The sequence below is a fragment of the Cryptomeria japonica genome, chromosome 8 (genome assembly GCF_030272615.1).
Source record: "Cryptomeria japonica chromosome 8, Sugi_1.0, whole genome shotgun sequence".
Classification (NCBI taxonomy): Eukaryota; Viridiplantae; Streptophyta; class Pinopsida; order Cupressales; family Cupressaceae; genus Cryptomeria; species Cryptomeria japonica.
In genome coordinates, this window is record NC_081412.1 from 414,208,938 (window position 1) to 414,233,335 (window position 24,398).

Here is a 24,398-nt window from a genome sequence, read left to right on the forward strand (position 1 = left end):
GGGTCATACGAAAAAAACCGCCAAGTTTGATATTCCTTCCTCCTCTTCAGCTTTGGTACCGATGGACTCTAGCCTGAATGATGGAGTGAAGAATATACCCCTCCCCGAGCTAGAATCTGCTGTCGGACAGAAGAATGTAGAGCTTGGTAAGAAAGATTGCAAATCCAATTGGAAAAACGCCCTTTTCGGGTCCACTAATCCGACTTTGGAAGCGGCTTTGGCTAACTTTACCCAAACTGACAAAGGAACGGAGATCGAGCTCCCGAACAATCTCATGGATAAAATCGTTTCATCTCTTCACTTGGTGATAGTTGGATGCTTCTTCTTCTTCAGGCCATCTATTGACATGATTAGGAGATGGGCCAAATCAAGATGGAACTAAAGGGTAGTGTTGACATCTCGGCAATGCCAGGTGGTCTCTTCCTTTTTAAGTTAACTACGAAGAAAGACCTGATCTTTGTCCTCTCAGGCTCCTGGGCATATGGGAAGCATTTCCTAACTCTAGCTAAATGGAAGTCTGGTTTTGACCCCTCAGCTGAACTCAACCGCATGGCTCCTATTTGGGTTAGACTACCTGGTCTACCGCTGGAATTCTGGGATGAACAGATCTTCCGCTGGATTGGAAACTCATTCGGTAGCTATGTTACAACAGATTTGGTCACTCTGGCTAAATCCAGGTTGCTTTATGCATGTTTTTGTGTTAATGTTGCGATTAACAAAGCTCTCCCTAATTTTGTTTCTCTAAACTCGAATTGGGGAAAATGGTCCCATGCCATTGTTTATGAAAATGCTACCCTTTTCTGTCAAAAGTGTGCTAAACAAGGGCACACTTATGTTGAGTGTAAGACCCAGGAGTTTGCAGAACCCAAGCTGAAAGAAAAGGTTATTATAGATGAACCCATCAACCCAAGTGCTCCCTCTTCATCAGCCTCCTTGGGACTGCATAATGCAAAAGAAATCCTTGATGACTACCCCCACACTGAAAAGATCCTTGAGATCTTAAAAACCCTAGTTGATTATGTGAAGAAAGTTAGCCTAGTTGTACCCCTGGAAGAGGGTGAAATCCCTTCGGCTATTCTCTGATCCCTCTCCCCCCTCCATGGCTACGAGTAATAACTACCTCTCCCCCAAGCCTCTGGCTATTTCTATCCCCACAACCCCTCAATCATCCAACCTCGATGGAGCTATGACCCCCTTAGGTGTGAAAAAGTTGTTAATCACACCCCCCCCCTTGTTCCCCTAGCAAGGCGGAGACGTCTGTTCAAGTAGAAAAATCCCCCATATCGACTCATCCTATGAAGTTATCACCGCCTGGATCTCCTCTGACTGACAATGAGGAATGGATGAACCATAAGAAGAAACCCAAGGCTAAGAAAGCAGATGTGGGGGGTACTGAAAATAAAGTCGGAAGACCTTCAGAAAGGGTGCTGAGACATAAAGTTATGGCAAGGGACATTGCAAGGGGCATACAACTGACCCTTGATGGAATCAACAAAAATAAGAAATGAAGTTCCTCTCCTGGAACATAAGGGGTCTCAATAGTCCCCAGAAGCAATTTGCTATAAAAAAGTATATCTTGGAAATGAAACTTGATATTTGTCTTCTTCAGGAGGTTAAAATGTCTTACCAAACTTTTGCAACCATTGCTGGTAAACTTTGGCCGGGGGTTGCCTTTTTGTATGTGGATGCTTTGGGGGCTTTTGGGGGAATTTCTACCCTCTGGGACCCCCTCAAAATCAAAGGAAAGATTTATGTTAGCAATCAAAACTTCTTAGCGGTTACTTTTCAACATGGTGAGCACTACTGGCACTTGTTCAATATATATGCCCCCAACTCCAAAGTGGTAAGGCGTCTGGTGTGGGAGGACATTTTTGAACTCATCTTGGAGAACCAGAAGTCTCAGTACATGCTGGTTGGAGACTTTAATACTCCGCTCTACCCCTTAGAAAAATGTGGAGGTCTAGTTGATTTTACAGATAGCATGGGAGATCTCGCCAACCTCATTAATGTCACTAGACTCTTTGATCTTGATCTTCAGGGTGTCCCTTACACTTGGTCGAATAATAGGAAAGGCAATCACCTAATTCAAGTCAGACTGGATAGATTCCTCATCTCTACCAATTGGGATATTGGCCACAACTCCTACCTTAAGACTCTCCCAAGGACAACTTCTGATCATAACCCCCTCCTACTCCATTGGAAGGATAGACCCTACCTAGGTCCCCCCCTTTTCTACTATGAGATTACATGGGCCTCCCACCTGGATTTCAGAGACCTGGTCAAGGGTTGGTGGGCTACCCCGATTCAAGGGACGACTATGTTCAGAATTACTGAGAAACTGAACCTCATTCGCAGGGAAGTCAAAGGTTGGAATAAGGCAAATTTTGGTGACATCTTCAATAAGAAAAAGGAGTTTTGCTCCAGACTAGAACAAATCCAGTGTAATATGGCAACAGGTGACCCCCTCACTCTATGCTAGTTGAGGAAGATGAATGCCGTAAGAACTAGAAGGAAATCCTCTCCAAGGAGGAAATCTACTGGAAACAAAGATCCAGAATTCAGTGGCTGAAAGAGGGGGACAAAAACTCGACCTTCTTCCATCGCTCGGCGAGCATCCATAAAAGGAGAAACTATATTAAAAGTCTAAAGGATGGCTCAGATCAGGAGATCACTGGAGAATCCCAAATTGGCCAAAATGCCACTGACTTCTTCATTAGAATGTGTACAGAGTTTGGAAGGAACAATGTGTCCCTCCAAGACAGTATTTTGAGTAAGCTCCCTAATGCCATTGGGGAGGAGGATAACTATCAACTCCTTGCTCCTATCCCTCGTAGGAGGTCCATATGGTAGTCTTTGCGATGGGTGCTTTCAAGACCTCGGGCCCGGATGCCTTCCCCTCGACGTTTTTCCAATATTATTGGGACATCGTTAATTATGATGTTACTAAAGCAGTGAAAGATTTCTTCAAGACTGGTAAATTACTGAAAAAACTGAATAACACCTACATTGTTCTTGTCCCTAAGTCATCAAACCCCAATTGCATGAAGGACTTTCGACTTATAAGCCTCTGCAATTCTATCTACAAAATAATTTCCAAGGTCCTTGTGAATAGAATCAAGCCTCTTTTGGCAAAGTTTATCAGTCCTTCCCAGAAAGGTTTTGTCCCTGGTCGCCAAATTCTGGATGCTGCCATTGCCACTCACAAAATAATCCACTCCATGGATAAGAGAAGAACCCCAGGTATGGCTTTTAAGCTCGACATTTCAAAATCTTATGATAAAGTCAACTGGTGCTTTTTATTTAAAACTCTCTCAAAACTGGGCTTCAATCAGAAGGTTGTTGATATGATTCAGGAATGTGTTACTATGGTCCAATTCTCGGTCTTGATCAATGGGACCCCTAGGGGCTATTTTAAGGCTGAAAAAGGTATTCGACAAGGAGATCCTATGTCACCTTATCTTTTCATCATGATTGCTAAAGTGTTGAATAGAAATGTGGTTGATATGATGATCAATGATAGACTAGAGGGATTCACAGTTGCTTCTACGATCCCCCCCTCAGTTATCCAACAATTTGTTGATGACACCTTCCTATTTGGTATGTCATCTGTAATTGAGGCCAAACTATGGAAGAATTTATTAGTGGATTACGCCAAGGCTTCAGGGAAATGTATCAATTATGATAAGAGCAATCTCTTCTTCTTCAACACCTTTGATGACCTTCAGCTTAAAATCCTCTCTATATTGGGATGTAAGATTGCTGCTCTTCCGGGGACTTATCTGGGTCTCCCCCTCATTGTCAAAGAGGTCACCCCTGCTTTCTGGAATACTATCCTTGAGCGGATACAGAAGAAAATTGCTAGTTGGAAAGGGAAATTCCTTAGCAGTGCGGGCAAGCTTCAACTCCTTGCTACTTCCCTCCAGGGCACCCCGATATACTTCCTTTCCTTGTTCAAACTATCTGGTGCCATGGGGGAAAAACTTGAGAAAATCCAAAGAACCTTCCTATGGATGGGTATGGAGGAAAAAAAATCTGGTGCTTTGGTAAAATGGGACACTATTTGCTTACCCAAATCCATGGGAGGACTTGGTATTAAAAAGATAAATGCCTTGAATAAGGCTTAAATTGCAAAAGTGGGATGAACCCTAGCTAAAGGTGAGGTGGACTGGTGTAACATTATTAGGGCCAAGTATCTGGATAGGGAGCAATCCTATTGTAACTTGAATACGAGAGACCTTCCTTAGGGGTCTAAACTATAGAATAACATCCTGAAAAGAAGATCGATTATCAGAGAAGGACTGAAATGGCAGATTGGAAATGGTAGAAAGATTAGGTTTTGGGAAGACTCTTGGGTGGAAGACAAACCTCTGGCAGACACTCGTTTCTGCCAAATTATGTATCACCTAAAGGAGCACCTGGGGGATTACATTGTTGATTATATGGAATCAGGAAGAGGAAGATGGAAGAACATTGCCCATATATTCTCTAATCGGCCCAACCTGTTACCCATTGCTCTCAAGCTGCAAGAGCTTATGCTAGAATGTAGAATTCCCCTTGCTCCTTAGGAAGATATATTCATTTGGAAGGGGACCCAGTCAGGGGCTTTCTCAGTTAAGTCTGCTTACAAACAACTCCTGAGACCCACTGACGATGTTGAGTGTTGGAGGAAGATATGGAACTCTCAACTGATCCCCAAAGTCAACTTCTTTTGGTAGTCCCTAATGCATGGAAAAATCTCAACTCAGGACAATCTAAAAAGGAGGGGTTTCCAACTTTCCAATAGATGCATTCTTTGTAAGGCTGAAGATGAAATAATTGACCACCTTTTCATCCACTGCCCCTTCGCTGGACACTTATGGACCAGAACTCTTGAAAAATGTGGCCCGTACTGGGTTTTTTAGAATAGCATTAATCTGTTGGGGGGTCTGGAAAGAAAGAAACAACATAATTTTCAGAGGTGCTAAAGCCCCCTTGGATAGTGTTTTCTACAATTGCCTGAAAATGATTTTTGATAATATATCTGTGACTAAGTGGAAAACCCCCCTCAATCCTCCTAATTCGATGGAGAAAAATTGCTAAACTTTGGAAGCTCCCCCCTGAGTTTGAAGTCTTCAACAACAATGCTAAAATCAAAAGGAAAAAGACCAAATGGTTAGCCCCAAAACCCCATTGGTACAAACTAAACTTTGATGGGTCTGCCCAAAATGCCTGCCAAGCTGGAGGTGGAATCATCGGTGACCACTTGGGGAATATTGTTGCAACTTACGTGGGCAACCTAAAGAACCATATCGTCACTCAGGCTGAGGGAATGACACTCCTATGGGGTCCGAGATTTGTCACATCCATTAGCATTAAACATCTGGAAATTGAAGGCGACTCACAAATCATTGTTGAAATGGTGAGTGGTAGATCTGCTACCGGGTGGAAAGTGGATCCCATTTTGAGGGATGCTAGGATGCTTCTAGCAAACCTTGACGACTTCACCATCCGCCATATCTTTAGAGAAGGGAATGCTGCTGTGGACTCTATGGCGGTAGTGGGAAGGTTGCAGAATGACTTACGATGTTGTAGGAACCCCAATTTGGTGCCAATAACCACCAAGGTGATCTTAGAGACTGAAAAAAACCAAGTCCAATGATGAACCCGTATAACTATTACCAGATGAAGAGAGCCAATTTTCAAATTTTAAATTTAGAAGGGAAACCCACCCATCATGGGCTCGGTCTACCACGTAGCCACGAATGGCCTTGTCATCACCTTCAAAAGGGGTTTATTAATGATGATAGTACTGACATCAGGAATGGTAATTTCCTAATTATCATTCGGACGGAGTTTATTGGCGACGATAAAGGCGACAACTGGGATAGGTCAAATCACATTGGTTGGATTGAGGGTCTGCACGAGTATAGTAGATTTCATGAATGCAATATCTACTTAGGCACAATTTGCAAGAATCACACTGTTTATTACCTGATTTTATCTCAGGATTGGCTAAGTGCTTATCACAACTTTGCTCTTGCTTTGGTTCGTCTTTGTGTTTCTACTACCCAGTTTCTCCTCTGCTCTGCTAAGATGGAGGAAACGGCTATGGGGGGTGACAGGCTAAGAATGGAACTCGACAAAACTGACGATTTTAAAGCTAAGCCGATGGTGTGGTTTGTCTGTTTGGAAGGTGGGATTGACAAATTTATGGAAAGCATGAAAGGGAACGATGAGAGATTGTCTAAGCAGTTTGTGGCTTCCTGGGAGGATAGGAGGGTTACCATGGGGGGTATCTCCTTCGAAATAAATGAAGAAGTAATTGCTCAAGCGACAGGTCTATCTATGGAGGGGAGGAAATGGAAGAAACAGAGCTGCATTTCAGATACCACCAGCCTGAACCGGTTCTTTCGTGAAGGTAAAAACTCAGTGAAGAGGGCGGGTGACTTCAATCGGGAGGAGCTTCCACCACCGTGGGACGAGGTCTTCTATATCATTATGAAATATTTCACTCTGGAGGGAAGGTATGGAATCTTTTACTATAACCACCTCCTGTTCCTTAACCACCTTAGAAACAAGGATTACATTTCCATTCCGTTTTTCCTGCTTCATTTGCTGGATTCAAATGTTAAGGATATTGCTGAGGCCAAGAAAAAAGGAAAAGACTTCCCCTTTCTGCACCAAGGCCTCATCCTTCATCTCTACAACTTCCACCTGACCCTTTTCCCTCCCCAAACTATCTCCGTCCAGAATGTGGCTTATAACCGTCCCCCAACTATTGCTACCATTAAATTTGATACAAGCCCTTCTCAGCTACTTGAAATTGGCTCTTGCAGTAAGAAAAATAAAAAGTGCCCTCCTGAGGATGTTAGAACCCCTAAGAAAGTTAGAATCTAGGAGATTGATTCCGATATGGAAATTATAGATGAGGCCAACATCCCCTGCCGTTCAGTGAGACTGGCCTCCAAACCCCCTGAAAAATCACTAAGAGACCCCTCCTCTTCCCATGAAACTGGGAATTCCATCCCATCTGAGAATGTGGCCCTGTTTCAGTCTACCTCGACCCCCCACTCTGTTAGCTCCACCCATGCCTCTGAAAGCCCTAAAAATTCTATGAGTCTGGAGGTCGGCCCCAAATCCTAGACAAATTCTCCCTCCTCGACTCTCAGGTTCGAGAAGATGATGGTGGTGGAGGAAGTGAGCAGCATAAAGGAGGAAGACAACAACCTGGCGGAGTTGGGTAAGAAAGTGGAGGTTTCGTTTGACAATGTGCAAGAAATCACCAGTAGAATGGAGGCAATGGAAAACAAGCTATAAGACATCTCAATGTTTGCTTTGAACATGATGCGTTGCTCGGCGACCACTCTGTGTCTTCTGCAGGAAAGTTCTACCAAAGGCAAAAGCAAGGAAGATGAGGACTATAGGGCCCTTTTCAAATTCCTCACCAAGGAATGGGCTAGGAAGCTCCTCCCCAAGAGGAGCCATGGAAAAAAGAAATAGTCTGTTTCTATGTCTCGGAAGTCTAGTTTTTTGTTCGGCCCTAGTAGCCTTCGGGCTGATAGTTTTAATTTCTGTTTATATTTGAACTTATCTACCTGTTGGCCTGTGTGGCAAATGTTTAAAATATTTATTAAGACTTTTATATATCTGCTGAACTTACATAGAATGATCATAGTTTTTGATAAAGGAAAGTAAGAGGGCTGTAATTTTGCTGTTGTTCTGCTGACAGTTGGCTTGCCACTGTTTCTTTGTTTTATTCCTGGGTCAGCCCCCTTGTTTTGGCTGCTTTTAATATCAAAAACAACTATTTAGAAATACTGATTCGTAAAAATAGGCATGCGCACATAATTTAGTCTAGTTAAAAATAAAACATGGCTAAGAATAGACATGTAGCTCCTTAACACTCCTAAGCAAGCTTAACTCCCACACTAATAGCAAGGGTTGTTAATGCACACTATCCACAAATGAGGATTGATAATTAATTATTACAAATGAAGGAAAGCTTTCGTGTTTTAATATCTTTTCAATGTGTCAATTAATGTCATGCAAGTGTGCTAGGATGCTGTCTTCATATCCATAAAACTCGACACACAATTTACATTTTTTGACACCCACATTTACAAATAATAAGAATTAAAATTTTAGAAAAAAAGATACTGATATGCTTACAATAATATATAAAGAACATAATTATAAATATAATCAATAAATAAATTAATAAAATTAATAAACATATTAAAATATCCAAATTTATATATAAAAATATATATATTTTGAATATATGTACTATTATTTCTTAATTAATAAAATACAAGCCAATTACATACTAAAATTGTACATTGAAAACATCAAATCGAAAATAACAAAAAAAAATAAAAATAAACAACTCTTTCTTCTCCTCTAAAATCTTTTGTTAACTGACACAATTAATTCATTTGCCCTTTCTCATGATACTATTTATTGCGAATGTTCATTCCATCACAAATCTCGAGTTTTTTCGTCATTAACCCTTATAACCAGCATGGGAATATAGTGCGCTACGATGGAACTAAAACCACGTCAACATCAATAATACTCTTCATTTTGATTTAAATGCATATCTCACTCCCATCATTATCTCAACATGTGTCGTACTTCATGAGCTCTCTCTAGCCTTTTTTTAATTTGTATTTTCTCATTCTTAGGATCGTTACTATAAGTTTTGTGGACTTACAAACTGATTGATAGGAAAGGGCCTACAGAGATGTGGCTAATCGACAGCAGCAACAACATGACAAACTTGGAGCATTTCACGGGGTGTGAGAATGACTGTTCATGTGACCTCTTCCTTGGATGGAAACCCATATTTATTTAAGGTGGTGTGATTGCGGAGGGAAAATTAGAAAGGATTCAAAGTTCTCTATCGGTATGGATACCCTTTGCCGCGATTTTACCGAGGTAAGACAAACCACTGTATATGCTGTATCTTCTCTTTTACAATCAATTCAGAAAGTTGTGTCTGGTTCCATGCATGTATGTGTTTATTGAAGCAGTCGACGAACGATCTAGGGCAGACTACCTTTTCTACGTTATTTTAGCTTACTAGAAAATCAGTGATAAAATTATAATCTTAAGCTCGACTATTTGTTGGTGATTTTATTTTAGGTTTTTTGCGAGTATCAGAATCTGTTTGTGTGCTTCGGACGTAAGGTTTCAGAGCTTCTCTGATATTTGTAATGTGAGTTTTCATGTAAACAAACGAGTTTATGTAGAGATGTGGAATAGGCTATCTGCCTTTGATGTAAAGATGGTTTCCTTGACTAGTGGTATTTTTATATACAATTCCATGATGTCTAGAAGGGTATAGACAAAATACATTTGAAAGCGAAAGAATTTTTTTATATGAGTTATGATATTTTCGTGCTAGTGAACAAAAACATGCCCAATTTATCTACATCACGGTTACGAGACTCTTCAGGCTAGTCATAATTGACCCGAGTCTAGAATCTTGAGTGACTCATAGCGCACCAGAATGGATTCAATTCATGACACAAGTTTTGCTTCGGTGGTATGATGAGCCGAACTCTGCTTGGCAGTTGAGTCCCAAGTCTTATATCTATGATCTATATCATTATTGATACAGTCTTAAATAATCTTTTATTTTCATTGCTACCTCCCAAATTGAATTTTTGATACCTCTTTCTAATACATTCTTCTTCTTATAATAGCCATTCTTCTATCATATGTTTTAGGTATTTATATTTACATAACGCTTTTTATGCCCCTTTTGTGTATACACTTGTCATATGTTTGGACATTTTATTTCTACTGTTATCACATCCATCTCCAAAGTAAAATTCTTGAATGAATTTGGATTGGAGATTATGAAAATGAAATATGTGAGATAGATTTTTATATTAAAATAATTTAATATTGATCTCAGTAGAAAATTTAATTCAAAAATATTTAAGGGGAACTAGTTCATGTGAATATAAGATTGTTATTGGACTGAATTAATATTTTAAGGAGAACTAATTTGTGTGAATATGAGGTCATTATTATTGGATTGAAAAAGAAATTCTTCCTTATATATTTAAAAATTTCTTTTTAGTGTTTATCATATTGCAATCCTTCCAACATTTTTTTTAATTTAATCTCAACAATATGTGGATAGAAGTATTTATATCTCATGTTCTCAGCTCTATGCATACACTAAACTTAAATGTAACTTGCTTAAGTTACAATCCTCACGTAACCTTTGATATTCATCATTCGACTACAATCCTTTCCATCACTGAACATCTTCTGTTGTTTAAACTCCACCCACCCAGACATCTCATTGCTCCATGTTTTCTGCATTTTATGACTGCACGGTCAGTAAATTCTGCCATGCCTAGTTCTGTTCTACACTTACATCTTTTGACATCGTTACCATGTCAAAATTTAATTATAAGCCTTCTCAACTCTACTATTCTCCCATCTTGCTTTATTTCTGTTTTACACTTGCAATTTTTGTCACGTTGCAATGCCAATATTTTACAATAAGCCTTCTCAACTCAATTAGTCTGGCATCTGGCATCTTGCCTTAGTTCTGTTTTATGCTTATAATTTATGAAATCGCTACAATGTTAAAATTTAACTATAAGCCTCTCAACTCTACTAGTCTTGCACCTTGGCTTAGTTGAATTTGTAGCCTTGACAACCTTCTCCAGAATACCCAAAAACTTGCAGCAACGATATTGTATTATCTAATTGCAACGGTGCATTGATCTAAACATTGCCAATGAAAATTCAGTTTGGGGCAAAACGTCGGTTCTCCACTGATTCACAGAACCCACCTTTGGTGGTATTGTTATCACAGCTCGCATTGGAGATTGGATAGAGTACTCAGATCTGTCAATTTAGGCCAAAACTTATAAAATCTACATATTACGGCACAGTTAATTGAAAAACTTCACTTTGAAACCTTCAGTCCAAAATAATATTTGGATTACCAACATCAAATTTGGGTCTCAAACTCATGTCATGACAGGTATTGGTCACAACCCCTCTATCACACAAACAACCTGTGGGAGAGATGGGGGTGAAGTAATTGAGAACCTCGTCCTTGAACCCATCTGTGGAGATGGAAGAGTGAGAGGCTAAGGGAATGGAGCCATGTGAAGGTGTCCTGGCATTGGAAACTGATGACATGGACCTCGCCAAGTAAACTCTCCTTACAGAATCCTCACAATCAGCATCCAAACATTAATCATCATTGCCCTTATCGGAGGATGAGCTTGCAATGGTCGACTTGGAATCTTTTGCGCAGGTAGTGCTTAGCCACAAATTTTGAAGGAAAGGATCTAGTTGTGCCACACGGACATACATATTTGTATGTATATCTATATATGGTTTCTATATATATAATCTTATCTATATATTATAATATAACGTCTACATTTATATCTATATCTATTTTTATTAGAATTTATATAACATCTTATATATAGATATAATCTATAGCTAATATGACACCTATATATATCTATATTGCATCTTTAGCACCTACATTTATAGTCTATATATGTATGTATGTATGTATGCATGCATATACACATGTATATATGTATGTATATATATGTATACATATATATCTATGTACTATGTATATATGTATGTATATGTATTGTGTATGTATATATATGTACACACACACACACACACACACACACATATATACACACACATATATATGCATGTGTATATATATATGTATATGTATACATATACATATATACAAGCAAAGTCTTTAAGTAAGAAGCAGCTCTTGTGGGGTTCTCACTTCTTTTTGGATTGTTCCGTGTTATTTTGCTTTGGAACAAAAATAATGGGCTAGACCACAAAGACCCCTTTGTAGCCTTAAAAAAAGACATTGCAGTGTTTGCCCAGCAAGGTGAAGTCCTTCTGGTGGGCGATTTTAATGCTAGGACTGCAAGTGAACAAGCTAGCATACTTTGTTGTAAAGAAGAGCAATCCTATTTGGCTCATTGAAGTAAGCAAGCATCAGTGGACAAGAGTCTCAGAAGACAGTAAAGTTTACAGGCATCAGTGGACAAGAGTCTCAGAAGACAACAAAGGTTACAATCATTTAACCTTTGTTGTCTTCTAAGACTCTTGTCCATTGATGCTTGCTTACTTCAGTGAGGCAAATAGGATTGCAATCTTCTTTAGAACAAAGTATGCTATCTTGTTAATGATTGTAACCTTTCTGAGATTCTTGTTCACTGATGCTTGCTTACTTCAGTGAGCCAAATAGGATTGCAATCTTCTTTACAACAAAGTATGCTAGCTTGTTCACTTGTAGTCCTAGCATTAAAATTGCCCACCTTGCTGGGCATACACTGCAATGTCTTTTTTAAGGCTACAAAGGGGTCTTTGTGGTCTAGCCCATTATTTTTGTAAGTTTTTGAGACTTCCAGAGCAAAATAACATGCGACAATTCTAATGATGCTATCATTTTCACAGATTTTGAACCATACAAACTATTTATTTGAATCTTCTCTTTCAAACTGAATGGAATGGCCTTCTTTTTCTCTCACTAAAACCATTATACCCCCCATATCCCTTGCCATTTCCCACAGCCTTGTTTCACACCACCATCTTCAAATACACCTTAAACAAAGGAGTCTTGCAACCATCATTCTCATGTGTCTCTATTAGACAAATAATGTCTCTACCTTCTGCATAGGTCCTAACCCAGGTCATCGCCTCCAAGGATAACCTCTACAATTCCAAGGGAGCTTGGGTGGGAATTGGTTGCTATTGTTTTGGCACACAAAACTCAAAGTTGAGTCTTCATCCCTGTTTGGCCATGTTGACCTTGTTGCTTCACTTCCTACTACAGAATTTGCTGCCATCTCTTTGCTATTACCTTGCTGTTCTGATTTAGTATGAGGACCAAAACAAGCAATAACAGCTTTGCTCTTGTACAACCATGCCCTTTTGCCCTCATCTCTTGCAGCTCTAACCTTTACCACCTCCTCTCTTCTCTCCTCTTGTTGCTTAACGGTTAAATCTTCATCGAAAAAGAAGTGAGAACCCCTCAAGAGCTGCTTCCTACTTAAAAGACTTTGCTTTTATATATATATATATGTATGTACTACAATCTTTGAACATAAGAATGATGTGAGAAAAACACATGCTTAGAACTCAATTATATAATCTAAGAATGAATGGATTGATAATTGAACATCTAACAAAAATCAAGGGTATTTTAAACCGTCTAATTAATGCGGGGGAGGCTATAGCTGATATAGATCTTATTTCTATAACTCTTAATAGCTTGCCAAAATTATTTGAGAATTTTAAAACAACTCTTGCATTGATTGGAAAATCGACAAACCTAAAATTCAATGATCTAGAAGGTCTATTATCATAACATGAGGAAATGTTTAATAAAGACAATGAAGTTGAATCAGCAAATGCTTTTACCTTTAAGTTCAAAGGCAAGAAGTTTCAACAAAGACTTTTTTTTATGAATGTTAATGAACTTTGTTATTATTGCAATCTTCCCGGTCATTTTGAAGAGAACTGCTTTAAAAAAATAAGAGATATGAAGTATATTAAGCAAAGAAGTGTGATGGCTGATGCAGATGTTGAAGATGATGAAAGCCATAAATTATTTACAGCACATGCCTCTAAATGTATTCAATATAATGATGTTTGGATTATTGATTCAGGAGCTACTCACCACATGACTGGCAATATTGATTACTTGAGAAATGGAGTAAAGCAATTAAGAAACACGATTACATTGGGAGATTAATTCACAATTAAATGTTGAAGGAATTGGAAATGCTCCTCTAAATGTTCCCACCCAAGGTAAAGCAAGTATTGATAATGTTTTGTTTGTTTCAGGATTAAAGAAAAACCTTATTTCTGTTAGTCAAATTATTGCAAATAATATGAAAGTTATTTTTGAAAAAGGTTGTGAAATATATGATATTAAGGGAAAATTAATATGTGATGGATATATGAAAGGAGGCCTATTTTATTTGAGGAAAAACTCCTCTCAAGCTTTAGTTTCAAGTGTTGCCTCAAGAAATTAGCTATGGCATGAAAGGCTTGGGCATATTAAACTTAGATCATTAAAGGAAATGTTTGATCAAAATATAGTATATGGTCTTCCAGCCATCACTACATAGAAGTGTTTTTGTGAAGCTTGTGTCATGGGGAAACAACAGAGAGAAAAATTTGAAAAATTTGATTCTAGAAAAGCTTGGAGAGCCTCCAAGAAGTTGGAATTAGTTCATTTTGATCTTTGTGGACCTAGAAAGACAATTTCTATAGGAAATCTTGATATTTCATGACATTCATTGATGACTTCACTTGAAAGGTTTGGTTTATTTTTTAAAGAATAAATTTGAAGCATTTGATATTTTCAAAGATTTTGTACATCAAGTTGAGAATGAAAGTGATCAAAGAATTAAATTTTAAGATCAGATAATGGGGGGAATATACCTCAGATGAATTTGCCAATTTTTGCAAACAAAAAGGAAATAAGAGGCAATTCTCAGCTCCATATACTCCACAACAAAATGGAGTAGCTGAAAGAGTGAATAGAACACTTCGAGTAAAAGCTAAGTCCATGCTCAAGGCTTGTAATCTTGATGACAAATTATGGGGAGAAGCAGTCCATACAGAAGCCTATTTGATCAATCGAAGTTTGACTACTAGTTTAGATGGAATCTCTCCATAGAAAGCATGGTCAGGAAGGAAACCAGCAATTGGACATTTAAGAATTTTTGGGAGCATTGCCTATAGGCATATTCCACAAGAGAAGAGAAGAAAATTTGATGATAAGAGTAAAAAATGCATCCTTGTAGGCTATGATGATTCTAGTAAAGCCTAGCGGTTGTATGGTACTAAGACAAACAAACTTTACATATCTAGAGATGTAAAATTTGAAGAAGAATGTCACCTTCCAGCCATTCGCCATGATGAATGCTTACCAAAAAATGTTGAACTACAATTAGAAAGTCCTATTGAATCTATAGGAGAAGAAATTGATGTGCCAAATTCAAACATAATGTCTACTCTAGAATCTAATCTTCCTCTAAGGAGATCCAAGGGAGCTAGAAAAATGCCTATTAGGTTGCAAGACTATGAGGTCAATTATGCATTAATCTCAAGTGTTCTAAGTGCTCATGAACCAAGCACTCTTGATGAAGCAATAAAGGATGAAAAATGGAATAATGCTATGAATCAAGAGATAAATTCAATTCATCAATACCAAACATGGGAGCTGGTTCCTTTACCTATTGGAAAGAATGCCATTGATTGTAAATGGGTATTCAAAATCCAGTATAAATCTGATGGTTCAATTGACAAACACAAGTTAGATTGGTAGCCAAAGGTTATAAACAAATTGAAGGTGTTGATTATGAGGAAACTTTTGCTCCAGTTGCAAAGATGATCAGAATTAGAATGTTGATAGCGCTTGCTTCCCATCACAGCTGGGAAATTCACCAAATGGATGTAACAAGTGCATTCCTAAATGGAGAATTGACAGAAGAGGTATATGTCACACAGCCTCCTAGATTTTTTGAAAAAGGAAAGGAACACATGGTTTGTCGATTAAAAAAGGCACTAGATGGTTTGAAATAAGCCCCACAAGCTTGGTACTAAAAAATTGATAAGTAATTTCTTAAAAAGAATTCCAAAAATCTGATACTGATCCAAATTTATACATGAAGAATTGACGACAAGGTACCATTCATTGTGTTATATGTTGATGACTTTCTCATTACGGGGAATAATCAATCACTAATACAAGATGTGAAACTAGGTATAAAGATTCATTTTGAGATGTCTGATCTTGGATCACTTCACTACTTTCTTGGAATTGAAGTGTGACAAACACCTAAAAAATATTTCTTTCTCAAATGAAGTATATCAAAGAAATTTTCACACGATTCAAAATGCAAGACTGTAAAGCTTCATTAAGACCGATGGAGATAGGTACTAAGGTGACCGAAGACCCAAATGGTAAATTAAATAATGAAACATTGTATAGGAGTTTGATAGGAAATTTGATTTACTTAATTACTACTTATCTAGACATATCTTATGCAGTTGGAATCTTATCTCGATTCATGGCTTATCCCAAGCAAAGTCACTGGTTAGCTGCAAAGTGTGTTTTGAGATATCTTCGAGGAACACAAAAATTTGGATTGGAGTTTTGAAAAATGAAGATTTCAAACGTATTGGTTTTTCTGATTCAGATTGGGCAAGTTGCATAAACTCTAGAAAATCAACCTTCGGTTATTGCTTCAATCTTGGATCTGCTATTGGCTCATGGAGTTGTTAGAAGCAACCTAATGTTGCTTTGTCATCCACTGAAGCAGAGTACAAGGCAGTTGTTGCAGCAACTTGTGAATCAATATGGCTTTAGAAGACTTCTTGAGAATCTTCAACATCCACAACTTGATATAACGATTATATGCTGTGATAATCAAAGTGTGTTAAAGGTGTCTAAGAATCCAGTGTTTCATCTACAAAGCATATTGAAGTACACTATCATTTTATTCGTGAACATGTTCTCAATAGGGAAATTGAACTAGTCTATACACTAACCAATGAGCAGCTTGCAGATATTTTCACTAAACCTTTGAGCAAGGATAAGTTTGAATACTTCCGAAAAGGCATTGTTGTCAAATGTTCTTCACTTGTAAATGGGTATGCTAATAATCCTATTTTTTATAGGAGGCTCCCATCATCTAGTTGATCTATGTGATAAAATAAAGTTTATGGGGATGTCAAAATAAACTATATTTAATCACTGTATTTATTTACAGTCATGTTTCATGCAAGAGACACATCTCTTCATGAGTTCTATGTATTTAAGATCCTTGTGGTCAAATTGTAGAGCAAATCTATTCTTTCTAATTTCAACCTGTAATGTTGAAAGGCAGTTCCATTTTTTGGTCAATGCAAATAGCTGCCCGATTGCCTTCTTTTTTTGTTTTATTTGCTTTGTTCTTTCAAAAGTCAACTTTATCTTTCATACAATTTTGCAACCTCAATATAGACTTGTGTTTATGATCAATGCATTATAATTTATATCATCAAGATAAAGGTATTGTAGTATGCATATAACCAATAAAATAGTTAGTCGCATGAGTCTCGTTGTGATTATATATTTGGTCAACCGTTGTGCCTACTACCTCAACGATGATTTATCCACTGGTTGTTCAGGATGGATGGTTGATAACTAGTGTATGTCATGATGCAAATAGTCAGAATGTGCCTACTACCTCAACGATGACTTATCCACTGGTTGTTCAGGATGGATGGTTGATAACTAGTGTATGTCATGATGCAAATAGTCAGAACGATATTGGAAATTGTTTATTATGTGGGTACAACGAGTATAACTATTCTTGATGTTTTGTTTTTGTCTATTGATGAAACGCTGATACCAAATTGTGCGTACTATATCTCGTGTCTGTTGACTGTTAATTTCCTTCCCGTTCCATGTTTAGTGTTTAGGATTTCAAGATCTACATTTCTGGCTTTGTTGCTGTAACAAATTCCGGTTCTACGTGGAACACTAGTTCCATTGACAACTATGTACATTGCATGTCCATCTTTGTTTGTAGGGTAGGGTTTTGATTGATGTTGTTGCATAGAAAAATGGATTAAAAAATAGAGAGATGGATAAAGCAATAAATATTAAAACATAAAATTGATGGGTATCGTAACATGGTTTGTAAATGTAACAATTTAACATCTCAAAAAATCAGACATCATTTTTTGATGAGTAAATTTGTAATTTGTAAACTTCTGTGCCTCAATATCACAGTAAATGTTTTGAAGGATGGATACATTATAAATCTTAAAATTTCTTCTGTTAAGAATCCTCTTTTGGGACTTGTACTTGAGGTTGGCTTCACATTATAATGATCTCGAGGGGGTTGGAATTCCCAGTTTTCCATTTACAACTTGACATGGATTTTTTTTACCATCCCATTACATCTTTAAACTGGAGAGGTCTATTGATGGTTAGAACTATCGATTAGGGTTGGTTGTAAGATTGAGTATAGCTAACTAATCAATACTAAACCAATGTTAGAACTTAGGACTCAACCATTAAGACATATGCAGGCGCCCACAACTTTTATTGTTATGTGACTAACAAAGCCATTTTTGCAATCCACTGATATGGCACATGCATAGAGAACTTGACATGTGCCCAACTCATCGTAATGGCCATTGCTTCACCTTAATTTTTAAACATGACCTTTGGAAGTGCATAACAGCTTGAAAATTTTTGGAAGAGTTTTTGAGAGAACTCTTATGGATGCCGACTGAACTATAATGAAGGAAAGGATGTGTGCACACATATACAAACACACATGTCCTATGAATTGCCCTATTTGTAAAGACATTTGTGTTTCTTAGAGAAGCTCTGTGTTTGCATTGATGGAGTGTAGTTTTGTACATCTTGAGTTGGCCTGGTGATGAGGCATGTGCACGCTCTGGTGGTGGTTGTAGGTTCAAATATAAGGGGGATGGGGTTGTACACCTTGCTGAACAATTACAAGGTGAACGAAAAAACAGTCCTCTTGTGCAATGCTTCCTGAGAGGGACCTCATACACCAGATTAGTGAACTGCCTGCTGGTGATGCAAAGAGTTACCCTTGATACTTACAAATTTTAAATGTGGTCTTTATGGAAGTATGATTGCATCGTTTTTGAGTTCAATGAATTTTTCTTCTATTGATGTTCGATTTTAGTAGGTTGCTGTAATGTCCCGTTCTAAAATTTTCATATATTTGTTTTAAATAAATATTCCACATTCGCAATAATTCTTGCATGATTAATCAGTAATTTATCCTTAAAATATAGTTTTGCTATATATATTAGATTTAAAGTTTATAATATTCCACACTTACAATAATACTTATGATTAATCAGTAATTTAAAGCTTATAATATAATTTTGATATATATTAGATTTAAAGCTTATAATATAATTTTGAAAACACAACTTAATCTCGAGTCTCTGCTGTAGTCCTTCAAATTTGCAGTTATCTCTTTTTGTACAAATGTCTTCACATATTTCTGCTAAAATTAAGATTTTTCGTCTACTAACTTGACAGAAGAAATTAAGAGTTTTTCTTCCTCAAGATTGCTGAATCTTTAATTCATTATTCATAGAGGAGAAATAAATAATATACCTTATGTATTGCTCTGCCTTCCCTTTGATTTATCTTCTTGTATATCCCTTTTCTTCAATAGTCATAGTCTTTCATATGCCCCTCGGCTTTTAGATAATTATTATTTAATTTTTTTTTAAAGAAAAATAGCAAAGTGTAAGAACAAATCCCACGACCCTGATGTCATTCGGTACGTTATCGATATTAACATGCTCGAATCTACTGCTATCAAAGGGATCTACTCGCTGCCTAACATCTTCTGCAATGTATGGTTAGTGATTAACATCCTCACAAGGCCCACGAAAATATATGGGCACAAAACAAAAATTAATTTGGAGTCTTAAGGTTTCAGCGCGGCATTACAGTCTGTCCTTCTCAAGATAGCTCATCCTCCAACAAATTTTTAAATTGGGATGAACAAAGATATCTGCGCCTTCCTATGTGACATCCTCCATAAGAAGATTCTTCCATTCAACCAAATATTATGGAACAACTTTATTTCTTTTTTAACTTCCTCTCTCTCATGTCAATGACTACTTTGGGTTTCAAAATCAATTTATCCGGGTAATTTTGGACAGGGCGTAATATAAATTGTTCCAACCATAGAAGCAAAAATTGTGATTGATCGTAGAAATTATGAACCGCTACTAGTCGCGATATTTCAGCTCTTATAATTGTCGATTTTTCCAAAACTTGTGGGCACTGTTCGTTTTCCGTTCCATTTCGTCTTAATCACAATAAAATCACGAAAAATCTCTCGCGCCATTTCTTCTTCTGTTCTTCTGTTAGGATTTTTTTAATGCAAATATACAGAAGGCAGGGACAACTTGTTTCAGAGCTTTTGGGGTTTCCAGTTTTCATTGACAGTGCACGAGTGATGATGAGTGTAGCATATACAATCGCCCCAGTGAACCGCCCTTTTCTTGCTATTACAATCGGACAATGTGGTCCGGGAGTGTGACTTTGCTGTTAATCCATTAGAGAAACTTCAAATAAATAGTTTAACTAGTAAAGTATATTATCACTTAGTGACGTTTTATATGGTACTGGTGAAATATATTTATGTTACTTTTAATTTATTTTTGTTTTTATTTTGAGAAAGTAATATATATATATATATATATATATATATATATTTTCATTTAATATTTAATATTTAATATTTAAATATTATCACATTTCAATTTTTTTTTTGAAGTTTAAAATTTTAATTTTCAAAATTTAAATTGATAGATTTCAAATAAGTATTAAATTGAATTATTATTTATTTTTTATTTATAAATATAATAATTAAATTTAAAATTAGTTAATATTAGAAGTCGATTTTTTTTGCTTTCATTTATAATTTATATTCAAATTATAATATTATATAATAATAATATAATAATATGTAATGATATAATATAATATAATTATAATTATATTAATATAATATAATAATTATAATAATTATATATTTATAATAATATATATTACTATAATTATAATAATATTATAGTATTAATTAATGTAATATAATAATATATAATAATCTAATAATCATAATAAGTCCAAGGGGTTGAGCTTAGTTGGTTAAAGCATTGAGTTCTCAATGTGGAGACCCAAGTTCAACTCCCATGAGGGACACCTTTGTGTAGAATTCTAAGTTGTGACTCTTGGTCTTCCATTGGTTGTATTTGTCTCATTGTTTATAGTGGATTTCTAAGTTGTGACCCTTGGTCTTCCAATTGCTGTTTCTAGTTTGGTGTTCGAAAGGAGCTAGTATTTGTAATAAGTTTGCTCGAAAAGAGTTGGTATTTGTAATAAGTTTGTAACGTGGATGCTCGAATGAGCAAAAAATGAGCTTTGTGATTCTATGATACTTAATACAAAAAAATAATCATAATATTATTATAGTTATTAGATTATTATATATTATTAATTTATTATATTACAATCAAATATAATATCATAATTAAATATATATAATTACATTACATTATTAAAAATAGTCAAGCTTACTTCAATGTATGATGTATAACCACTCCCTTTTTTAGTCTTTGTTGATGTCACTTGTGAAATCTTGTGCTCTTCGGAGTCCTTCGGTTTTGTCGAATGCTTGGGTGTGCCACACAAATCTCCCTTCAACTACGCATTGCACAGATTTCCCCTCGATTGACTAATGTGATTCTAGCTCTCTCGATAAAACTATTGATAAGGGTTTTTCACATCGTGTCAAGGAGGATCTCCATGCGGTTGGATGCCATAATATTTGAAAAAATGGGCATGAATTGCCTCTCAAATCCTGTCCACTTTTGAAATTTGGGCATATCTTGGTGGCTATTGTTATTTTTTTACGATCAGATTTGCAATACACAGAAACATAGAAATACAACACACGAACAAAATAGAACAGACCACATATCCTGTGAAAACCTTCCTCGAGGGAGAAAAACCCAACCAAGAATATATCTCTTCTATTAAATTGATTGATCAAAATGAAATGATTATCACTTTCTATATATACAAAGTAAGGTGCCTTTTCTCAAGCAAGACGACTCTTCACAAGAGTCGGCCTCATTCAAGAACCAAGGTGACCTTTAATCTTGGGTCAGCCCTTATAAATATAAAATAATAATTTGCAATATGACTTGCTTCTAGGAATACCTCCTGCAGCTATAAAACACTAACACTCCCTCTTAGCTAGGGAGGTATTTTCAAATATCCTAGTCATGGAGTCTCTCAACATGATGCCCACAATGGCTACACCCATTTGTGGAAAAGACACATCTCAGTCTCAGAGATGTACAAAGGTTCATCACGGAGTCTCTCAATGTGATGCCCACAATGGCTACTCCCATTTGTGGAAAGAAACACATCGTCATGGAGTCATTCAACATGACGTCCACCATGGCTACTCCCATTTGTGGAAAGGAATATGTGCACATGTGCCCATCACGAAGTCACTCAACGTGATGTCATCATGGAGTCACTCAACATGACATCCACCATGGCTACTCCCATGTGTGGAAAGAAATATGTGCACAAGTGCCCATCACGTAGTCACTCAACGTGATGTCGTCATGGAGTCACTCAACATGACGTCCACCATGGCTACTCCCATGTGTGGAAAAACACAAGTACAAAGGATTCATCACAGAGTCTCTCAACGTGATGTTGTCATGGAGTCTCTCAACATGACATCCACCATGGCTAATCCTAGAGGGTGGATAGAACCACATCTTTGTCTCAGAGATGGACAAGGGCTTTCACCTCAAATTTCTTTGTCTCAGAGAAAAATGCATTAACAAGGGCTTTCACCTCAAATTTCTCCGTCTCAGAGAAAAAATGCATCAACAAATGATAATGTGACTCCCTCTGAAGCTCCACGTATTTGCATCAACCTCCTCACCTCCTCGTCCAAGGTTGCCTTTGTTGGTTTGTTAGACTCCCTCTGAATGTTATTTCCTCCTCTTTGAAGAAACTGATCGCAATCTGTATAGGTTCTTCCTCTTGGAGAGATGTCTCAACTCAGTCCCATGGTTGTAAGCTGTAACTCCATACATTTCTTCAGCCTATGTGACTTCCTCACAGGATGTAGCAAGCTCTTCCTCTATTGAATTCCTTATGCAATCTCTCATCATCCTTTTGCTCCTCGATCCGTTCTAGACAAGTTGTGGACCTTTTGGTGGACGAAATTCCGAGTTTCTCAAAACTCTCCCTGTGAGTCATGGGCAGGACAATTGTCTCAACCAACTAGGTGATCTGTTTTCAAGCCCCCCAATGTCATTGTAATCCTCAGTTGGTTTTTCATCTACTTCCATAGCCTTCACCCAAGAATCATATTTAGATGGCAAAGTGTCAAGTATTAAATACCTATCTTTATTCACTCCCACTAGATCCTCAGGCTTGAGTTTGTCTGGATCTACTAGCCCAACCATAGGCAAAAAGATTGTTTGTCGTGTTGATGTCTTCGACTTGACATATTTTGAAACTTTTTTTTTTCCTTTCCCTTTGATGAGCTTGCACTTGCTCCCTCAAAGTTCTTGGTAGCAGAACTTCCATTGTGTTTGTTTGAAACAGACCGTTCTTCAGATGATACTCTTTGAACTCTAGGCCAAAGAAATTCCTCAACAGCAGCAAGATTAGCGAAAGAATCAATGAGTACAACATTTGATGAGTAATCTCGAAGAGATGTTTCTCCTTCTCCTCTACACAGGCGCAGTTTAATAGGTTGGCATAATGCACTCAGTCCCGATAAACTTGCATTCCCCCCACATAATCTTGAAAAACTTTTGTTGACTCTACCTTTTGATTATCCATTCCCTCGGCAAAAGCCGTTGGAACTGAGGCCATGGCCGCAGTGAACTCCTGCATTCATTATTACCCAGTAGTATGTTTGTGCATGTCGAAAGTGATATTAGCATGTATTGATAAATATGATGCAGATTTAGCTTTTTGGTGTTGCTAGGTTCGAGTCTCAGGTGAGTAGAAACAACGAGTGCCAAATACAATTTCTTGAGTCTCGACTCAAAGAATTTACATATCCTGGCTATAAAATTAGTGGCAACTCACTCCTACAATCCTCGTGCTAGTATGACCCTCCCCATACTATTCTCGCGTCTAATGATAGGTGTGTTGAAGGAAATGAGAGGGCGGGTGCATAAGTAAAGTTCACTCTTTCTATGGATGCCGTAATCCTTTTTATGCCTTAAGCTAGACCCCAAGGCCCTTTGTCTAAGCACGGCGGTAATATTAATGGCATCGTCCTCCATAGTCTGTTTCTTAGACCAGAAACGACCCAATTTATCCTCACGTTGACTTGCGATCCCCAATTCTTTGATTCGCGATGCCCTAATCCGTAGAGGCTCTCTCAGAAAAGTTGTGACCAGCAGTTATCCTCACGTCTTTTAAAAGGTGGCCAAGTATAGATAAACTCTAGTGATTTTACATATGAAATGGATAATTAACTTGTGAAGACTTCTCTTATTTGCGACTTGAACTTCCTTAATGTGGCCTCTTATTCCAAAAAAAGAATTGTGGCCCCAGTAAAGCTAAGCCAGAAACTCACATCAAACTCTTTTCTCCTTTTACTTGGACTCGCCTGAGATCAACACAATAATATCTTCAATGTACCATCAAACTCTTCAAAATTGAAATCTTCAAACCAGCATATTTCGCTCAAAGAGTAGGCTTATCGTTCTACCTATCTTTATTTCCGGATCAACCATAAACCTCTGTAAATTTGTCTTCGAATGAA

The 24,398-nt window shown here is 37.2% G+C and overlaps 2 protein-coding genes across 10 annotated transcripts in view; both read left to right on the forward strand.

Moving 5' to 3' along the window:
* The first annotated feature begins 357 nt into the window (after positions 1–357).
* On the forward strand, positions 358–1,083 carry LOC131028601 (uncharacterized). Its single transcript, XM_057958913.2, has one exon. The coding sequence runs from the start codon at positions 358–360 to the stop codon at positions 1,081–1,083; it is 726 nt and encodes a 241-aa protein (XP_057814896.2).
* A 7,388-nt stretch (positions 1,084–8,471) lies between these two features.
* The window catches only part of LOC131028555 (nodulin homeobox), a 184,613-nt gene continuing 168,686 nt past the window's right edge, over positions 8,472–24,398 (forward strand). For 4 of the 9 annotated variants that reach the window (XM_057958851.2, XM_057958852.2, XM_057958849.2 and 1 more), the window contains exon 1: positions 8,472–8,916. Coding sequence is in view for 3 of the 9 variants with exons in the window: in XM_057958849.2 (XP_057814832.2) it covers positions 8,812–8,916 (105 nt within the window). In the remaining 6 variants the exon portion in view is untranslated. Of the gene's footprint in view, positions 8,917–9,123; positions 9,197–13,679; positions 13,822–24,398 lie in introns of those variants that run through there. The other 5 variants (XM_057958853.2, XM_057958855.2, XM_057958856.2 and 2 more) reach the window with 4 other exon arrangements.